The 21,585-nt window shown below is 38.2% G+C and overlaps 1 protein-coding gene across 2 annotated transcripts in view; it reads right to left on the reverse strand.

The window, feature by feature from the left end:
- LTO1 (LTO1 maturation factor of ABCE1) overlaps window positions 1-21,585 on the reverse strand; it is a 54,903-nt gene that overhangs the window by 29,891 nt on the left and 3,427 nt on the right. For both annotated transcript variants that reach the window (XM_053720566.1, XM_053720567.1), the window contains exons 3-4: window positions 20,053-20,123; window positions 10,955-11,072 (exon numbers count right to left, since the gene is read on the reverse strand). In XM_053720566.1, the coding sequence (XP_053576541.1) occupies window positions 10,955-11,072; window positions 20,053-20,123 (189 nt within the window). The remainder of the gene's footprint in view (window positions 1-10,954; window positions 11,073-20,052; window positions 20,124-21,585) is intronic.

Genomic DNA, 21,585 nt, shown 5'->3' on the forward strand with positions numbered 1-21,585 from the left:
CTGCCAAACAGTGTAAGTGGATAATAATATACTTGCAATTCCAAAGTTCTCTTACTGTGTAAGATATCACTTTAGCAGAACATTCAGCCGTGTACTTTACCAGATCCTTATCCGTGAAGTAGATGTCTTTTCCCCTCGCCCGGTATTCACCTCGAGCGGGGCCGACTGAAACTTTCCGGCGTCTGACGTCACTGAAAGATGTTCCGGTTAGGAGAAGAAGCCGATTCCTGCGCTTACTTCTATGACCTGTAGTCACGGTCCTCTCAGATGAGCCCTGCACTTGGTGCTTATAGCACGCAAGGGATTGGATACTGGGCAAAGTGAAGGATATCCCAGAAATGCTGCCAAACACAAGTCCTACAGATGATTTACTCCTATTTAGGAGAAGATAGTTCCAAAATGTATAACCCGGGTTATTAAGTAGGAATCAAAAGATATGTAGATTGTTGTCACAGAAATAAAAACAACAACACTGCCAACACATACGACGCGTTTCGCCCTCCTATGGGCTTTATCAAGATAGTGGTGGCAAGTGTGAATGACCTTATTTAAAGGGGTATCATTCAGTCTGATTGGTGGTGGTTTCAATTAGCAGATTTGCTTTAAGGTGGTATTTGACTTTCAGTAGCAACTTCTTTTTAAGGTGGTATTTTTCTCTTCTGACCTTTTAAATGAAATCACACAATCTTGCTACTAAAGGGACCTTGCAGTTGTACCAGAAAAAGGACCGCAATAGAATAATAAATAGAATATTCATAAATATTTAACGGAGAATCTATATGTGATTAATAAGAGATATATAACAAATTTTTATTACATATATCACTACAAATTGGCTCAAAGGCTTCCTAATAAAAAACTGTGTAAATATATCAAATGTAAATACATGAGTATACCATAAAATGTGCTAACTGAATAAAATTACATAATTCTCATAATAAAGTGCAAAGTTAATATATAATCTTACAAGTGAAGAAAATAATCTAACAACTATACATGTGTAATAAAATTTAAAATAATTAATCATTCAAATAAAAAGGGAGAGAGATCTAATTCAGAATTTAATCCCTTAGGATATAGGGTGTCATACTTATAGATATATTCTGCTTCCCTTATAAGGAGGGTTTTTTCAATATTACCACCTCTCCAATGATTGTTTATTTTAAGAATACCCCAATATTTTAAATCCCTAGTATTACCATGGTGAACTTCCTTAAAGTGCTTATATAAATGTGTGTCCTCTTTTTCTTTTTCTATACAAAGAAGGTGTTCTCTTATTCTATCCCGGAGACTCCTCTTGGTTTCTCCGAAATAGAACAAGTTGCATGTGCATTTCAATACATATATGACATTCTTATGAGTGCATCTAATAATTCCCTTTATCGTGATATCTTCACCCAAACTATTGATTTTAAGATTCTTCAATTTTGAACTATGTGTGCATGCTTTACATGTGTAGCAGGGAAAGAAACCTGCTACACTTCTACCCTCCAGATCTAATTGTTTTTGGTCTCTTGTCTTCTTTCGTATTTCACTAGGGGCCAGAGTTGTTTTAAAATTCTTTGCTCTCTTAAAAATAAAGGTCGGTCTGTCCGCCAACTGATTCCCTATGATATTATCCTCTTTTAATAAGTGCCAGTTCCTTTTAATAATTTTTTTAATCAGATAATGGTCTGCGTTATAATCCGTTACAAATGGAACATTGATTTCGTCTCCTTTAATAATTTCCTTTGTTTTATAATTTAGAAGATCATCCCTATTCTTCGTCTGTGCTTTTTTTATTGCCCCTGTAATCTTTTCCTCCTCATAACCCTTTACAGTGAATTTATCTGCTAGGACTACTACCTGTCTTTCAAAGTCCTCAATACGTGAGCAGTTTTTCCTTATCCGTAAGCTTTGGCCGAACGGGATATTGTCCTTCCATTGCTTCAAGTGGCAACTATCCGCATGTAGCAGATTGTTGCAATCTACCTCTTTAAAGTGAGTTTGTGTTTCCAATTTCTGGTCTATTACCATAATTTCTAAATCTAAAAACACCACTTTTTCTTTACTATATTGACTCACAAACTTAAGACCATTATTATTGTCGTTCATCTCTTCAAAGAGTTTTATCAAATCTTGCTCAGGACCCTTCCATATAATTAATAGGTCATCTATATAACGCTTATAGAGTACGAGGTTTGCACCGAGATCTCTACTATTAAAGAAATGCTCTTCCCAGACACCCATAAAGAGGTTGGCATAGCTCGGTGCAAACCTCGTACCCATCGCGGTCCCTTCTATCTGCAGGAAAAATTTGTTGTCGAACGAAAAATAATTGTGCTCCAATATATACCTGATATTATTTAAGATAAATTTTCTTTGTTCATCCCTCATATTAGAATCCTGTTCTAAATAGTGTCTGACAGCTTGTATACCTTGTTCGTGCTTAATTATGGTATATAATGACGACACATCACATGTCGCCATTATCATGTCACTACTCCATTCTATCGATTTAAGACAATTCAGCACTTGAGTGGAGTCTTTGAGATATGAATCCAAATTAGATACATAGGGCTGAAGAAATTTGTCAATATATTGGGACACATTTGCTGATATGGAGTTAATCCCAGACACTATTGGTCTCCCCGGGGGGTTAATCAGACACTTGTGGACCTTCGGTAGGAAATAAAAAATAGGGATTCTTTAAAGGAGACGAAATCAATGTTCCATTTGTAACGGATTATAACGCAGACCATTATCTGATTAAAAAAATTATTAAAAGGAACTGGCACTTATTAAAAGAGGATAATATCATAGGGAATCAGTTGGCGGACAGACCGACCTTTATTTTTAAGAGAGCAAAGAATTTTAAAACAACTCTGGCCCCTAGTGAAATACGAAAGAAGACAAGAGACCAAAAACAATTAGATCTGGAGGGTAGAAGTGTAGCAGGTTTCTTTCCCTGCTACACATGTAAAGCATGCACACATAGTTCAAAATTGAAGAATCTTAAAATCAATAGTTTGGGTGAAGATATCACGATAAAGGGAATTATTAGATGCACTCATAAGAATGTCATATATGTATTGAAATGCACATGCAACTTGTTCTATTTCGGAGAAACCAAGAGGAGTCTCCGGGATAGAATAAGAGAACACCTTCTTTGTATAGAAAAAGAAAAAGAGGACACACATTTATATAAGCACTTTAAGGAAGTTCACCATGGTAATACTAGGGATTTAAAATATTGGGGTATTCTTAAAATAAACAATCATTGGAGAGGTGGTAATATTGAAAAAACCCTCCTTATAAGGGAAGCAGAATATATCTATAAGTATGACACCCTATATCCTAAGGGATTAAATTCTGAATTAGATCTCTCTCCCTTTTTATTTGAATGATTAATTATTTTAAATTTTATTACACATGTATAGTTGTTAGATTATTTTCTTCACTTGTAAGATTATATATTAACTTTGCACTTTATTATGAGAATTATGTAATTTTATTCAGTTAGCACATTTTATGGTATACTCATGTATTTACATTTGATATATTTACACAGTTTTTTATTAGGAAGCCTTTGAGCCAATTTGTAGTGATATATGTAATAAAAATTTGTTATATATCTCTTATTAATCACATATAGATTCTCCGTTAAATATTTATGAATATTCTATTTATTATTCTATTGCGGTCCTTTTTCTGGTACAACTGCGAGGTCCCTTTAGTAGCAAGATTGTGTGATTTCATTTAAAAGGTCAGAAGAGAAAAATACCACCTTAAAAAGAAGTTGCTACTGAAAGTCAAATACCACCTTAAAGCAAATCTGCTAATTGAAACCACCACCAATCAGACTGAATGATACCCCTTTAAATAAGGTCATTCACACTTGCCACCACTATCTTGATAAAGCCCATAGGAGGGCGAAACGCGTTGTATGTGTTGGCAGTGTTGTTGTTTTTATTTCTGTGACAACAATCTACATATCTTTTGATTCCTACTTAATAACCCGGGTTATACATTTTGGAACTATCTTCTACTAAATAGGAGTAAATCATCTGTAGGACTTGTGTTTGGCAGCATTTCTGGGATATCCTTCACTTTGCCCAGTATCCAATCGGCTGAATGTTCTGCTAAAGTGATATCTTACACAGTAAGAGAACTTTGGAATTGCAAGTATATTATTATCCACTTACACTGTTTGGCAGCTATTGCTCTATCAATTTGGCAGCTTGGTGGTATTTGACTAGTGAGACGCTGACCACAGACTCAGTTACATTTTATATGGAGTAAAGACATTTCTATCTGACCCTACTAAAACAAACTGATTGGGACTGCTCTATACAAATTATATGGTTTTAAATCTGTGAAAGTTTTATCAATTGCATCTTTTAGTATTTTAGTTTTTATTTATTAGTATTTCGTTTTGGGGAGACGTCCCCTATACATATGTTATTGTATGCTTATGTGTTTTTATTAAATTTTAAGTGCTTGATACCTTTGGCTTTTCTTAGCGCCTCCCTTATTAACTGTATATTTTCTCTCTTATTTTAGACAACTGTAGGGATATTTGTCTTTTTAAGGGGGTGTTTGGTTATCGATTTGGCCTAGCGCACCTTTCTCTCCCCTTTATTTTGTTGAAAAGAATACCTAGATAGGCCCAGGAGCTAGATGCAGAAGGCTGCAGATATATGCCTTTGTCATTGGCTTACCATTGTGTTCAGCTAGCTCCCAGTAGTGTATTGCTGCTGCTTCAATAAAGGATACCAAGAGAATTAAGCACAATTGATAATAGAAGTAAATTGGTTGTTAAAGTTGTTTAAAACTGTATGTTCTATCTGAATCATGAAATAAAATTTGGGGATTCTGTTCCTTTAATCTCTATATTCAAAATGTTGTAGCTGTAATATTTTTGTACCACTTCATACACACTCTATCGGACAGTCACAGAGATCAGCTAGGCCCAGTAAGCCGAGTGTCCACATTGCTGTCAGTAGATTTTATAGGTCAGAAATTAAAGGTGCAATTTACGTTGATTTTCTCCCTCTAATTTGTTCCCAATTATCCATTTTACCTGCTGAAGTGTATTCAATTGTTTACAAATGGCTTTTTTGCCTTTAAATTGGCATTAGAAATAGCTCCCTACCTATACTATATGTTTCTATACTTAAAGGAACAGTGTACTCTAATATTTTCTCCATTTGAATGTGTTCCAAATTATCAATTTTACCTAGTGGAGTGTATTAAATGATTTAGCTCCTTCAACTTTATTTTGTCATTTGAAATAGCTGATCTTGCCTATTACATCCTCACCAATACTGAGCATTTCTGAGTATATATATATATATATATATATATATATATATATATATATATATATATATATATATATAATGTAAAAAATGAGACAAAGATAAATAATTTCAGAACTTTTTCCACCTTTAATGTGACCTATAAACTGTACAACTCAATTGAAAAACAAACTGAAATCTTTTAGGTAAAGGGAAATAAAAAACTAAAATAATATGGTTGCATAAGTGTGAACATCCTTTTATAACTATTTAAGATAAATAGGAGTCAGCATACACCTGCCATAATTTAAAGTGCCTCTGATTAACCCCAAATAAAGTTCTGTTGTTCTAGTAGATCTTTCCTGACATTTTGTTAGTCGCATCCTACAGCAAAAGCCATGGTCCGCAGAGAGCTTCTAAAGCATCAGAGGGATCTCATTGTTAAAAGGTATCAGTCAGGAGAAGGGTACAAAAGAATTTCCAAGGCATTAGATATACCATGGAACACAGTGAAGACAATCATCATCAAGTGAAGAAAATATGGTGCAACAGTGACATTACCAAGAACTGGATGTCCCTCCAAAATGGATGAAAAGACAAGAAGAAAACTGGTCTGGGAGGCTGCCAAGAGGCCTACAGCAACATTAAAGGAGCTGCAAGAATATCTGGCACGTACTGGCTGTGTGGTGCATGTGACAACAATCGCCCATATTCTTGATATGTCTGGGCTATGGGGTAGAGTGGCAAGACGGAAGCCTTTTCTTACAAACAAACAAAAAACACCCAAGCCCAGCTAAATTTTGCAAAAACACATTTGAAGTTTCCCAAAAGAATGTTGCAAAAGGTGTTCTGGTCTGATGAAACCAAAGTTGAACCTTTTGGCCATAATTCTAAAAGATATGTTTGGCGCAAAAACAACACTGCATATCACCAAAAGAACACCATACCCACAGTGAAGCATGGTGGTGTCAGCATCATGCATTGGGGCTGTTTTTCTTCAGCTGGAACTGGGGCCTTAGTCAAGGTAGAGGGAATAATGAACAGTTCCAAATACCAGACAATATTGGCACAAAACCTTCAGGCTTCTGCTAGAAAGCTGAACATGAAGAGGAACTTCATCTTTCAGCATGACAACGACCCAAATCATACATCCAAATCAACAAAGGAATGGCTTCACCAGAAGAAGATTAAAGTTTTGGGATGGCCCAGCCAGAGCCCAGACCTGAATTAAATTCAAAATGTGTGGGGTGATCTGAAGAGGGCTGTGCACAGGAGATGCCCTCGCATTCTGACATATTTAGAGTGTTTTTGCAAAGATGAGTGGGCAAATCTTGCCAAGTCAAAATGTGCCATGCTGAAAAACTCATACCCAAAAAGACTGAGTGCTGTAATGAAATCAAAAGGTGCTTCAATAAAGTATTAGTTTAAGGGTGTTTACACTTATGCAACCATATTATTATTTCACTTTACCTAAAAGATTTCAGCTTGTTTTTCAATTGAGTTGTACAGTTTATAGGTCACATTAAAGATGGAAAAAGTTCAAAATGATTTATCTTTGTCTCATTTTTTAACATCACAGAAACCTGACATTTTAACAGGGGTGTGTAGACTTTTTATATTATATATATATATATATATATATATATATATATATATATATATTTTATATAAACTAGGTATTGATAAAATAATGATCCTAGTGGGGGGGTGGCTGTGACAGAGAGGTAATACAATGTTCATTTTCAATAGGTCTCTTTAAGTACTAGCCTTTAAATAAACAGTAATAAAGATGGTAAGGAGGACTTGTGTAAATAATTCAAGATCAGTCCACTGTATTGGGCTGTGGTTTCAGTTCACGGAAAGTTATTTCATGTACAAAAATATACCTAAATGAACATTTCTCCATAGATTTTAAACTCTGTTGCTGGTATAACAAATAATTGGAAACAGATTAAGGAGAACCCAATCTTACAGTACACTGTTCCTTTAAGTATAAGCTATTAACAAGCTATGAAAACACCGCCCCCAGATAATATTACACTTCCAGTGGGGTGTTAGAGAGAAGTAGTAAAATGTTGATTTTATATTGTTCTTTTTAAGTATCGTATAGAGACAGAGATAAGGAAGGTAAGTATTTGAGTGATAAAATAAGAATTTCTGTTCACTCTTCAAACTTACCATATTTTGATGGGTTGTGGTTTCAAAGGGCAAATTCAGCTATTTCATTTACAAAAAGAAACAATGAAGCAATTTCTCATATATTCTATACTCTGCAGCTGGTATAACAAGTCATTGAGAACACATTAAGGGGGAAATAATTTTACAGTACACCGTCCCATTAAAGTGATTGTAAACCCTAGTGTTTGTGAAATGCTAGGATTTACCAGTGGAACAAATAAAGGGGACTTTCATTCATGAAGAATAAAAATGATTCATGCTGAAAGCTCCTTTATTTGTTTCAAGCGTTTGCCGCACTGAGCAGCTCAGGCAGCCCAGGGCAGAAAGCTATTTGCTGTGAGGTGACGTTTGTACCTCTTAGCAAATAGCTGTGCGTTACAACTGGCGCCAAGCCTGATAGCCCGCACAGCTATTGGCTAAGAGGTGGAAACGTCACCTCTCAGCAAATAGCGTTCTGCCGTGGGCTGCCTAAACAGATCAGTTCAGCGAACGCTTCCAACAAATAAAGGAGCTTTCAGCATGAAGCATTTAATACTTTATGAAAGAAAGTCCCCTTTATTTGTTCCACTGGTAAATCCTAGCGTTTCACAAACGCTAGGATTTACAATCACTTTAATATGCATCTATACTAGTAAAAGAATTTGCCGTGTTTAAACACCATGGATTCTATTAAAACAATACATATTTTATAGATGTTGCTCATCTGTAGAAGTGTCACTCAGTCAGTACATCTAAGAATGTCAAGGTCATAAACACTGAATTCTGAAATATTAACCCCATCCTGCTGCACAGGGCATTAGTACTTTGTACACATACATTATTCTGCTATCTTTAGTGCAATAGTTCTTCTCTTTACTTTCATGTTGAATTATTGAATATACAGCAATGTGATTTGCACAGTTTTATATTTAATTTAAAATAAACACAATTACAGCTTTAGAAAAATACCATCACGTTGTTAGTATTTAAAGGGACATAAAAATGCAAAAACAAAATGCTCTAAAATGTTAAATGCAAGTAATAATGCAATATTAAATGCTCTAACAATGTGGTTAACTCCTACAATGGGGTTTAACACAAAGTCAGCTCCAGGGCATCAATGAACTACTGGGAAATCTGAACACATCTGTTGAGCCAATGACAAGAGACAACTGTGTGTAGATACCTGTTGATATGTATGTATGCTTCTCAACAAAGTAAATCTGATAATAGAAGTGAATTTCAAAAGTGTCTTTTAAAATATACGCTCTGTTTGAACCATGAACATTCAGTTTGACTTTCCTGTCCCTTTAAAGACTGCTAAATCCAGCAGTAGATAGATACTGTCATTAGCATCAATTGATTGGAACCTTAAGCTGTCAATCTTCAGAATTTGTCCAATCGTAAAATACATCAAAAATCGAGGAGGGCGGGACTTCCGGTCTAACCGGCATATACCCCCAAACAAACGGCGGCGCGCCGCCTTTGACAAAGCCCGGAGGGGCGAAACTAGTCAGGAGTCAGCGTGAGCGTTTGGGCGCTCTGGTTTTAACAGCCTAGCACTACATGTTGATCTAGCCACATAGAAAATTATAGCTATACTTAGTTAATTTGTTGAACAGTCTGGGTTGTGCCAGACTTAGCCAGTGTTAAAGTAACCTAAAACATAGGTATTTATTAAATTGAATACACTCTGAGATAGTGCCAGAGACAGTGAATATTGGTTATACTTAGCTTTTACAAAATAGAAAGATAACTGAGAAATATGGACTAATATAAGAATAAGCGAGTATTTACTCCAATACAGGCTTTGGTTGCAGAGGAAACGGAGCCAAATATAATTTTGAAACATAGTGGCAGTACAGAGATTATGCTCCCTTCCAATTAAGTCATTATACAAGTGCGGGTTATATGCCTGCAACACATATATAGCCAAATACAATTTATATCAACACAGGCAACACAAAATTAATGTCTTTAAATTATGATACTGGTATTTAGGCTGAATGTTCAAAATGTACACTAAGCATAACAGAAATTGTTACGTAATTTGAAACAAAATACATTGCAACCCGGAGTCACATGTACCACTCACTGAAGAGTATTTGCAGCAAAAGCAAGTCTCTTGGCAGCCCTCTTGAAGTGGAGGGTCAGAGAATATACTGTATAAAAAGCTTTATTCTGATAACGGTGAAAAACAGTACATAATACCAGAGTTGCTTTTAAACTAAATCCTCTAATATTTTCACGTTCAAGTACATAAGAGATCGTGATATTATACAGCAACACAAAGGCAACTCCTGAACAACATACATAGATCGTTCTGAATAGAAGCAACTAACCAGCTACAATACACAGGGATTAGAGTGAAATTTCCTGGCGTATATTACATGTATTAAAAACACAAGGGTATCCCGATATACGGTATAGATTACGTAAGATATTGATATACAATACATACCCAGTATTTGGGACCCTTTATACTAAGTATAGCTTAGTTAAAACAGCACTGCTTAGGAGGCACATATCAATTGATTATAGGCCACAGATATTACAGTCCTCCACTAGATAAATATACAGTGTCTGATCACATGATAGTGCTAGTGTCAATTTTAATTTGTGTGTCACCCTTATTTTAAGTGCAATTTCTAATAAAAGTTATATTTTATTTTAACTCAGTCCGGAAAAACCGCCTTACAGTCTAGGCTCAGAGTGCTTATAAGTGCATACTTACAGAAGAGACTCACTTCTCTGTGAATATCTTCTTAGTTTTCTGGAATGTGTGTAGATACCTGTTGATATGTATGTATGCTTCTCAACAAAGTAAATCTGATAATAGAAGTGAATTTCAAAAGTGTCTTTTAAAATATACGCTCTGTTTGAACCATGAACATTCAGTTTGACTTTCCTGTCCCTTTAAAGACTGCTAAATCCATATTTCAAGCCTCACTGACAAAATATCACTAAGGCGAGAGTTTATATCCAGTCACTTAGCTTCCTATCTGATCAGCTGTTTCCTTATATGGAATTTATTTTCTGTAAACATAAATGAGAAACCTTCTGTTTAAATCTCTTGCCTTTATGGATGTTTTACATCTAGATTACTAGATGATTAGTGCTTTATTATTTATTCTGAGTATAAAGGAAATAAATCATCATCATGATCAATATGGTCACATTTATTTTAAAACAGGAATGGCCATTTGGCTGCCCACACTGTAATAGTTTTTGTGGCCCTCAGAAAAAAAATCAGAACTACTAATATGTGCCCTCGTTTTTGTGGCCCAGGAAAAAGTGGTACTAAAATGTGTGTAGGTGGGAAAACAAGTTGGCCAAAGCCACCTAAGGGAAGGACAGGGAGTACCCTACAACGTTACACAAGTCTGGCCTTGTACCACCGGACAGTTTTAGGAAATCTATGATTTGTGTGTTTAATAGCCATACATTTATATAATGCCCTTACTGGTATGAGGAAGTTGGCGATCACTGTAGTAAAAAAACATATGAATAGCACTGACCTGCTTCACCTTCCCATAGATCCTGGTCATGCTCTCCTGCAGTTTATCGTTAGTTGGATCATCACAAGAGAAGTCCTCAATCATCCGTATTAGTGAATCTAACGCCTTTATTTTCTTACTGAAACAAAAAGAGACTGTTTATCAGAAATGTACATTTGACTCATAATACACAGTACTCACAAACGTGTAAAGTTCTATTCAGGGTCAAATCTTATTAGTCCACTAATGATACAATCTGCACAGTCCTGGAACAATCTCGTTGTAGAGAGATATGACAATTTATATTAAAGGAATATGAAAGTCCAAACTAAACTTGCATGATTCAGATAGAGCATTTTTGAATTAATTTCTATTATAACATTTACTTTGTTCATTAAAAAGCATATGTGCATATCCTCAGCAGCAGAAATGTAGTACTGGGAGCTAGCTGGTGATTGGTGGCTACACACATACGCCTCGTCATTGTCTTACTAGATGTGTTAAGCTATCTCCCAGTAGTGCATTGCTGCTCTGTAGCTGACTATGTGTTTAACATCCCTTTGCAGGGGTTAAACACACGTTTATAAAAACTATACACATTATATATATATATATATATATATATATATATATATATATATATATATATATATATATATATATATATATATATATATATATATATATATATATATATATATATATATATATATATATACAAAACATGGAAGGGAACTGCACTCTCATACCGGACCGGGTACACATCCTATGACCCTGCAACATGCTCAGCCCTGGGTGCCACTGGCACTCACAGGAAGCTGTGCTGTCCCCAGAGCCACAAGCAGTTAACCCCAGACAGGTCTGGGTGCAAGAACCATAGGGAAAATTACAAAACAAATTAATACAACACACAGAGAAAACCCAGCACTCACTTGCAAGCTCTCAGCTAAGATTTAAAAGCAAAACTGGAAAGGTTAGTCACCGCATCTGGCCAAATGGGACAAGCTCAGGTACCACGTCAAGGTCCTCTCCAATACCTGCATCTCAGGTATTGGAGAGGACCTTGACGTGGTACCTGAGCTTGTCCCATTTGGCCAGATGCGGTGACTAACCTTTCCAGTTTTGCTTTTAAATCTTAGCTGAGAGCTTGCAAGTGAGTGCTGGGTTTTCTCTGTGTGTTGTATTAATTTGTTTTGTAATTTTCCCTATGGTTCTTGCACCCAGACCTGTCTGGGGTTAACTGCTTGTGGCTCTGGGGATAGCACAGCTTCCTGTGAGTGCCAGTGGCACCCAGGGCTGAGCATGTTGCAGGGTCATAGGATGTGTACCCGGTCCGGTATGAGAGTGCAGTTCCCTTCCGTGTTTTGTATATGTCTAGGGTGATTACATATTCCTGTGCACCCTTTTTTTGTTTTCAGTTTGTTTGGATTTGAAAGCTTGCATTGTGTGGCTGTTTTAGGGTCTCAGGTATTGGAGAGGACCTTGACGTGGTACCTGAGCTTGTCCCATTTGGCCAGATGCGGTGACTAACCTTTCCAGTTTTGCTTTTAAATCTTAGCTGAGAGCTTGCAAGTGAGTGCTGGGTTTTCTCTGTGTGTTGTATTAATTTGTTTTGTAATTTTCCCTATGGTTCTTGCACCCAGACCTGTCTGGGGTTAACTGCTTGTGGCTCTGGGGATAGCACAGCTTCCTGTGAGTGCCAGTGGCACCCAGGGCTGAGCATGTTGCAGGGTCATAGGATGTGTACCCGGTCCGGTATGAGAGTGCAGTTCCCTTCCGTGTTTTGTATATGTCTAGGGTGATTACATATTCCTGTGCACCCTTTTTTTGTTTTCAGTTTGTTTGGATTTGAAAGCTTGCATTGTGTGGCTGTTTTAGGGTCTCAGGTATTGGAGAGGACCTTGACGTGGTACCTGAGCTTGTCCCATTTGGCCAGATGCGGTGACTAACCTTTCCAGTTTTGCTTTTAAATCTTAGCTGAGAGCTTGCAAGTGAGTGCTGGGTTTTCTCTGTGTGTTGTATTAATTTGTTTTGTAATTTTCCCTATGGTTCTTGCACCCAGACCTGTCTGGGGTTAACTGCTTGTGGCTCTGGGGATAGCACAGCTTCCTGTGAGTGCCAGTGGCACCCAGGGCTGAGCATGTTGCAGGGTCATAGGATGTGTACCCGGTCCGGTATGAGAGTGCAGTTCCCTTCCGTGTTTTGTATATGTCTAGGGTGATTACATATTCCTGTGCACCCTTTTTTTGTTTTCAGTTTGTTTAGATTTGAAAGCTTGCATTGTGTGGCTGTTTTAGGGTCTCAGGTATTGGAGAGGACCTTGACGTGGTACCTGAGCTTGTCCCATTTGGCCAGATGCGGTGACTAACCTTTCCAGTTTTGCTTTTAAATCTTAGCTGAGAGCTTGCAAGTGAGTGCTGGGTTTTCTGTGTGTTGTATTAATTTGTTTTGTAATTTTCCCTATGGTTCTTGCACCCAGACCTGTCTGGGGTTAACTGCTTGTGGCTCTGGGGACAGCACAGCTTCCTGTGAGTGCCAGTGGCACCCAGGGCTGAGCATGTTGCAGGGTCATAGGATGTGTACCCGGTCCGGTATGAGAGTGCAGTTCCCTTCCGTGTTTTGTATATGTCTAGGGTGATTACATATTCCTGTGCACCCTTTTTTTGTTTTCAGTTTGTTTGGATTTGAAAGCTTGCATTGTGTGGCTGTTTTAGGGTCTCAGGTATTGGAGAGGACCTTGACGTGGTACCTGAGCTTGTCCCATTTGGCCAGATGCGGTGACTAACCTTTCCAGTTTTGCTTTTAAATCTTAGCTGAGAGCTTGCAAGTGAGTGCTGGGTTTTCTCTGTGTGTTGTATTAATTTGTTTTGTAATTTTCCCTATGGTTCTTGCACCCAGACCTGTCTGGGGTTAACTGCTTGTGGCTCTGGGGACAGCACAGCTTCCTGTGAGTGCCAGTGGCACCCAGGGCTGAGCATGTTGCAGGGTCATAGGATGTGTACCCGGTCCGGTATGAGAGTGCAGTTCCCTTCCGTGTTTTGTATATGTCTAGGGTGATTACATATTCCTGTGCACCCTTTTTTTGTTTTCAGTTTGTTTGGATTTGAAAGCTTGCATTGTGTGGCTGTTTTAGGGTCTCAGGTATTGGAGAGGACCTTGACGTGGTACCTGAGCTTGTCCCATTTGGCCAGATGCGGTGACTAACCTTTCCAGTTTTGCTTTTAAATCTTAGCTGAGAGCTTGCAAGTGAGTGCTGGGTTTTCTCTGTGTGTTGTATTAATTTGTTTTGTAATTTTCCCTATGGTTCTTGCACCCAGACCTGTCTGGGGTTAACTGCTTGTGGCTCTGGGGACAGCACAGCTTCCTGTGAGTGCCAGTGGCACCCAGGGCTGAGCATGTTGCAGGGTCATAGGATGTGTACCCGGTCCGGTATGAGAGTGCAGTTCCCTTCCGTGTTTTGTATATGTCTAGGGTGATTACATATTCCTGTGCACCCTTTTTTTGTTTTCAGTTTGTTTGGATTTGAAAGCTTGCATTGTGTGGCTGTTTTAGGGTCTCAGGTATTGGAGAGGACCTTGACGTGGTACCTGAGCTTGTCCCATTTGGCCAGATGCGGTGACTAACCTTTCCAGTTTTGCTTTTAAATCTTAGCTGAGAGCTTGCAAGTGAGTGCTGGGTTTTCTCTGTGTGTTGTATTAATTTGTTTTGTAATTTTCCCTATGGTTCTTGCACCCAGACCTGTCTGGGGTTAACTGCTTGTGGCTCTGGGGACAGCACAGCTTCCTGTGAGTGCCAGTGGCACCCAGGGCTGAGCATGTTGCAGGGTCATAGGATGTGTACCCGGTCCGGTATGAGAGTGCAGTTCCCTTCCGTGTTTTGTATATGTCTAGGGTGATTACATATTCCTGTGCACCCTTTTTTTGTTTTCAGTTTGTTTGGATTTGAAAGCTTGCATTGTGTGGCTGTTTTAGGGTCTCAGGTATTGGAGAGGACCTTGACGTGGTACCTGAGCTTGTCCCATTTGGCCAGATGCAGTGACTAACCTTTCCAGTTTTGCTTTTAAATCTTAGCTGAGAGCTTGCAAGTGAGTGCTGGGTTTTCTCTGTGTGTTGTATTAATTTGTTTTGTAATTTTCCCTATGGTTCTTGCACCCAGACCTGTCTGGGGTTAACTGCTTGTGGCTCTGGGGATAGCACAGCTTCCTGTGAGTGCCAGTGGCACCCAGGGCTGAGCATGTTGCAGGGTCATAGGATGTGTACCTGGTCCGGTATGAGAGTGCAGTTCCCTTCCGTGTTTTGTATATGTCTAGGGTGATTACATATTCCTGTGCACCCTTTTTTTGTTTTCAGTTTGTTTGGATTTGAAAGCTTGCATTGTGTGGCTGTTTTAGGGTCTCAGGTATTGGAGAGGACCTTGACGTGGTACCTGAGCTTGTCCCATTTGGCCAGATGCGGTGACTAACCTTTCCAGTTTTGCTTTTAAATCTTAGCTGAGAGCTTGCAAGTGAGTGCTGGGTTTTCTCTGTGTGTTGTATTAATTTGTTTTGTAATTTTCCCTATGGTTCTTGCACCCAGACCTGTCTGGGGTTAACTGCTTGTGGCTCTGGGGACAGCACAGCTTCCTGTGAGTGCCAGTGGCACCCAGGGCTGAGCATGTTGCAGGGTCATAGGATGTGTACCCGGTCCGGTATGAGAGTGCAGTTCCCTTCCGTGTTTTGTATATGTCTAGGGTGATTACATATTCCTGTGCACCCTTTTTTTGTTTTCAGTTTGTTTGGATTTGAAAGCTTGCATTGTGTGGCTGTTTTAGGGTCTCAGGTATTGGAGAGGACCTTGACGTGGTACCTGAGCTTGTCCCATTTGGCCAGATGCGGTGACTAACCTTTCCAGTTTTGCTTTTAAATCTTAGCTGAGAGCTTGCAAGTGAGTGCTGGGTTTTCTCTGTGTGTTGTATTAATTTGTTTTGTAATTTTCCCTATGGTTCTTGCACCCAGACCTGTCTGGGGTTAACTGCTTGTGGCTCTGGGGACAGCACAGCTTCCTGTGAGTGCCAGTGGCACCCAGGGCTGAGCATGTTGCAGGGTCATAGGATGTGTACCCGGTCCGGTATGAGAGTGCAGTTCCCTTCCGTGTTTTGTATATGTCTAGGGTGATTACATATTCCTGTGCACCCTTTTTTTGTTTTCAGTTTGTTTGGATTTGAAAGCTTGCATTGTGTGGCTGTTTTAGGGTCTCAGGTATTGGAGAGGACCTTGACGTGGTACCTGAGCTTGTCCCATTTGGCCAGATGCGGTGACTAACCTTTCCAGTTTTGCTTTTAAATCTTAGCTGAGAGCTTGCAAGTGAGTGCTGGGTTTTCTCTGTGTGTTGTATTAATTTGTTTTGTAATTTTCCCTATGGTTCTTGCACCCAGACCTGTCTGGGGTTAACTGCTTGTGGCTCTGGGGACAGCACAGCTTCCTGTGAGTGCCAGTGGCACCCAGGGCTGAGCATGTTGCAGGGTCATAGGATGTGTACCCGGTCCGGTATGAGAGTGCAGTTCCATTCCGTGTTTTGTATATGTCTAGGGTGATTACATATTCCTGTGCACCCTTTTTTTGTTTTCAGTTTGTTTGGATTTGAAAGCTTGCATTGTGTGGCTGTTTTAGGGTCTCAGGTATTGGAGAGGACCTTGACGTGGTACCTGAGCTTGTCCCATTTGGCCAGATGCGGTGACTAACCTTTCCATTTTTGCTTTTAAATCTTAGCTGATAGCTTGCAAGTGAGTGCTGGGTTTTCTCTGTGTGTTGTGTATATATATATATATATATATATATATATATATATATATATATATATATATATATATAATTATTAAGTACAGACACACACACAGATGTGGCTGAAAGTATTGGTATCCTTTGTTGAAGGAGCAGTAATGTACTACCGGGACCTATCAAAGCACATTGAGTGAACCAAGTGGCGCATATGTGCACCCACCAATCAGCAGCTAGCTTTACCTCAGCCTTCCTAGGAAAGCTTTTAAAAAAAAGTATACCAAGAGAGCAAAGCAAATTAGATAACAGAAGTAAATTGGAAAGTTGTTTAAAAAGGTATGCACTCACTCTCTAATGAAATAAAACATGTTTCATGCCCCTTTAAGACGTCTAAATCCACAAACACGGAGTACAAAATATCAGAATATTTTCTCTGTGCTCAAGATCATAGGTTTCTGTGTCAGCTAAAGATGCACAAGTTATTTGTAATGGTTTCTCATTTGGATCTTGTAATATTTTTAAATAAGCTTCAATAAAAAAAAAATCAATTTTAGTAGTTCCAGTGAAGTAAAACAGAATTAAACTACTCCCCCCTGCTGCAGCTACCAGGTAATAATAGCGCGCCAGTGTTGTCGAGCGCTGGCTTGTTGCAGAGGGCAAAGGCAGCGAAGCTGGGAGAGAGAGAATGGTACAGTCATGAAGACAAAAGGATGCGATGGGGTATCTGAGAATAGCAGTGGAAGGTGAGGAACATTAGTACCGGTCATGTTTATGGACTGGATCAGATCCACTCCTGGCATATCTCTCCAGTTAGAGTACTACCGGGGAGTCAGCTTCAGCCAGCTTCTGTGCACACTATAAGCTTGTGCTGGCATAGAGTGCTGCCGACCCAGATACCCTTTTTAGCTTGGGCAGTGTGCTGAGGTTGCTCCTGCTCATGGTGCTCTTGAACAACCAAACGAAGCACAGGCTGAAGCGGTCCCCCTGCACTGGACATATCTGCTATGCCTTTTGTAGTGACATGTTGTGGATATCAGAATAGTAGAGCATCAAATTCAGGAAACTGGAGAGGCAGGAATTTAAATGGTGATATTAACAGAGGAGAAACTAAGTATAAAAATTGGAGGCTGAGGTCAAATGAGATAAACAATAAAGCCAACTTAAGTTATTGGGAACTCAAACAAAAAAACAGGAGAATGAGAGATGAAATTGGGTTTCTAAAGAAGCAACTGACAGAGCTGGAGGGCTAAAATTAAATCATTCATTTTTGTTTATAAGCATATTTGTTTGCAGTACATTTGTATCGTGTAATGTGTACTTTAGTTTTAAGTTCAATTAATAATTTTAAGTGTTTTTCATTATTAAGTTTTAAATGCCAATATTTAGAATGTATAGTTAATTGATGCATTCTCTTTCTAAAAAACAATAACAGATACCTCCATTGTGATTAGTTTTGGGAGGCCACATGCAATAACATTTCTATGTAAACTGTCTGAAGTCTTATCTTGTGGGAAGAAAACCAATGAAGATAGAAGGCTTCTCACCTTTCCTTCCAGTTTTTCCCCAATAACACATATTATAGATTGTTGTTTTTCAGGTGTCTTCAGGACTGATCTTACAATGAAGCTATGATGGTGGCGTTGGACAAATTAAATAAGTATAACGTATCACAATGGAGATGTAAAATGGTGCATTAGGCCAAAATAATATATACATCATAAAGGCGTAAATAACAATATAGGACAAGCAACATAGGTGTAAGTAAGGGTGCAAGTAGGATGATGCAATGATAGAGGCACATCCCAACTTGAAGTTAATAACTGTGAATGTGGTTTCTACTGCAGATGGAGTGTTGTAGTGTGAAGTAAATATATGCATGGTTTTAATCTCTTTTCATTCCTTTGAGGGTCTTGGAAAAAAATAAAGTGGTTCAAAGAGAGACGATTTGTAAAGCAAAAGCAAGGACAAGATGCCAAAAGATGACAACAAAAAACTTCAGTGAACCATTATAACTTTTGTTTTACAGGCACAATTCACACTTTATTAATAAAGATTTTACTACACGCATACCCATCTAGTGTACCCACACTAACGCACTCACACATGAATTTTTAATTTTTCCCAATTTTTAAGACCATTGTATAAACGTTGCTAATGGGGTTTAGCATAGGATTTTGTGTTTCTATGTATAATTTTAAATGCATTTTTTTAATGAATTGTATAAAGTTAGACTAGGAATTGACAGTCCTAGGAAAGTACAGAAAAGCTCATATCGCCGAGTCCTAAGGGATGGTGGGAGAATTTTTCCTGTAAGGTTTTCGCTCCCACTGTGTTCTTCTGTACTAGTGGGGATAACTAGAAAACAGGGCAACATAGGAGAAGAAAAAGTGAGGGAATGTGGTGACATTTTATCACAGGAATATTAAAATATAATTGCTCACAGATTTTATACCTGGCAATTCACATAGCTGGTTTTAAAGTTGAATACTCAATTAGTTCTTTTGTCTAGTGTCTGTCTAAGTAGGACACTCCGAATAGCCTTTGAGTGGCATTTGATAAACCACTCCCTTTTGAATTGGGGTATAAAATACTGTAACACCAAAACCTCTGTCTCTTTTTCTTATCTTACTTATCCTGGAAAGATGGCTGATGGTGGACACCTTGGAAAATGTGGCTAAGTATATTCCTATGATTATTTTAGCATTATTGGACAAATTGGGGTTATTGTAGTAAAGTTGCCCTGTATTCAATATGTGGACTGTGTATATATACCTGTAAATATTTCTCTTATTATTAACATATATTGATTCCAAATAAACTGTTTGGAAAAAAATGGAGACCCTCTCATAGAGTTTATTTCACAATTTATTTGTGTTGGTTTTAGTGGTTTCACCATAGATTAGAATTATATTTAGTAGAAAGTAAAGATATTTTAAATTAATTAATAACCACACCTTTCCAATACACCAAACTGCTCCCTCATTGTCCGTGCAGCATTATGGGACATATAGTTCCCAGGCTCCATGGCCTAGAAAGGATCCAGCTGCACAGGACTACATTTTAGGTGAGGCTAGCAGCAGTTGGTGGGGGCAGCCATAGGTGTTTTATGGGCTCTAAACCATGACGCCAAGTCCTAATATAGTGGTGCCTTGGCTTGTTGAGCACTGTTTAGTGTGCCTTTAAGTACAGAAGAATCTAAGAAGTTAGGAGCAGGAGTGTTAGTTCCTGCATCAAAATAAAAATGGGGTATTAAAGTAAATATTCAGTAACATGCCCTTGTACAGATTCACACTCTAACCCCTAAAGTAATGTGACTTAACATGCATTGGTGACTCTAAAGGGCAGGCAGAAAATAAAAACCAACCTGTGCTTTTCTTCTGACGAATGTGTAAGAAGCTGTCTCCAAGTGGTGGCAAAACCCAGAAAGCAACCAAGCTGCAAAAAAAGAAATAAATAACATTAGGGATTAAACAGGTAGTAGCAATAAAGAAACGTAGCCAAGACCAAACCAATCTTTATTAATGTATGAAGCTACAAACCTTTAAAGTGACAGTAACATCAAAATTCAACTTCCATGATTGATAGAACATGCAGTTTTAAGAGACTTTCCAATTTTCTTCCATTATTAAATTGTGCACAGTATTTTTGTATGCACACTTTCTGCGACATCAGCTCCTTCTGAGTACATGCTCAAGTTCTGTGTATACTGTCAGAAGAAAATCTACTGCTTATTTGAAATTTAGATTAAGTGCTATTGCATTGTGTTTTTATTATGCACTTGTTAGTTATGCAAATCTACAGTATTTAATGGTCATTGAAAAGGAAATGAAAGGGCCATTATAGTGATAAAATGAAATGATCTAATTCATTACAGCATGTCATTGTATCACTAGCGATGCTGCAAATCTGTGTTTAAAGAGGGGTTAAACACAAAGTAAAGCTGCAGATCCAATCAGCAGTGTTAGTAGCACAGCTAGGTTATGTGACTAGTGCCTGCTCGGTATCCACAGTGCTCTGTAGTTCTATTCGGTACTTTGCAGAGTTGATAGTGATCAAAAGACATTAGAGTATGTCATGTTAGCACTATAACAGCGCTTTAATCAGCTCATGCATTGTCCCCACTCCTTAAGAGGTCAGAAAGCAAACAGAGTAACTAGCAAGTACTTCAAATTAGAGAGCTGACATGGGCAATTTGCAACATTTTAAAAACATAGGTTACAGGTTTTGCATTTTGGACGCTCTAGGGGGTCTGATGTTCAAAAACTTGCTGGCATGAAGACAAATCACACAAAATCTTTGGATTTTTTTATTGAGCATTATGTTGTAATGTTTGTGTCTCTCCTTCACATCCAGGACCCTGACAACTGGCTCACAGTTCCTTATGAGTGCTTTTAACATGCGGCAAAGGGATTGTACATGCTAGTGGCATTACAAAGGTGGCCCCTTTGCTGGGTGTTAAAAGGACTCATAAGGAGCTGTGAGCCCGTTGTCATCTGTCTCCAAGGAGGATTAAAATAATTGCACAGAGGAATAAGAATTTACTAGTATGAACAAAGTACCATCTTTACCTTATGCGGACAATATACCTCATAATGGTGAGATTGATCCATGTGAGTAGGCATTTAATTCATTCTACCGTTATATTTGTATGATCTTGTAATGTATTTTACTAGGAGCCTCTTCTATTCTGTGTGCTCTTCCGTTCTCTCTCTCATATATATATAATTTTTCCCTGCTCCTATTGATTAATGAAGGGTTGCCTAGATAGGCTTGAAGTATCTGTAACAGGAAGAGTGCATCACAAAATTCTGTGTGTATAACATGACTGCTATTTTTATATCTATAAACACATCTTAGATACAATTTGTAGAGAGTAACACCATTGTTATACACAACT

This window comes from Bombina bombina, chromosome 7, assembly GCF_027579735.1.
Source record: "Bombina bombina isolate aBomBom1 chromosome 7, aBomBom1.pri, whole genome shotgun sequence".
Lineage (NCBI taxonomy): Eukaryota > Metazoa > Chordata > Amphibia > Anura > Bombinatoridae > Bombina > Bombina bombina.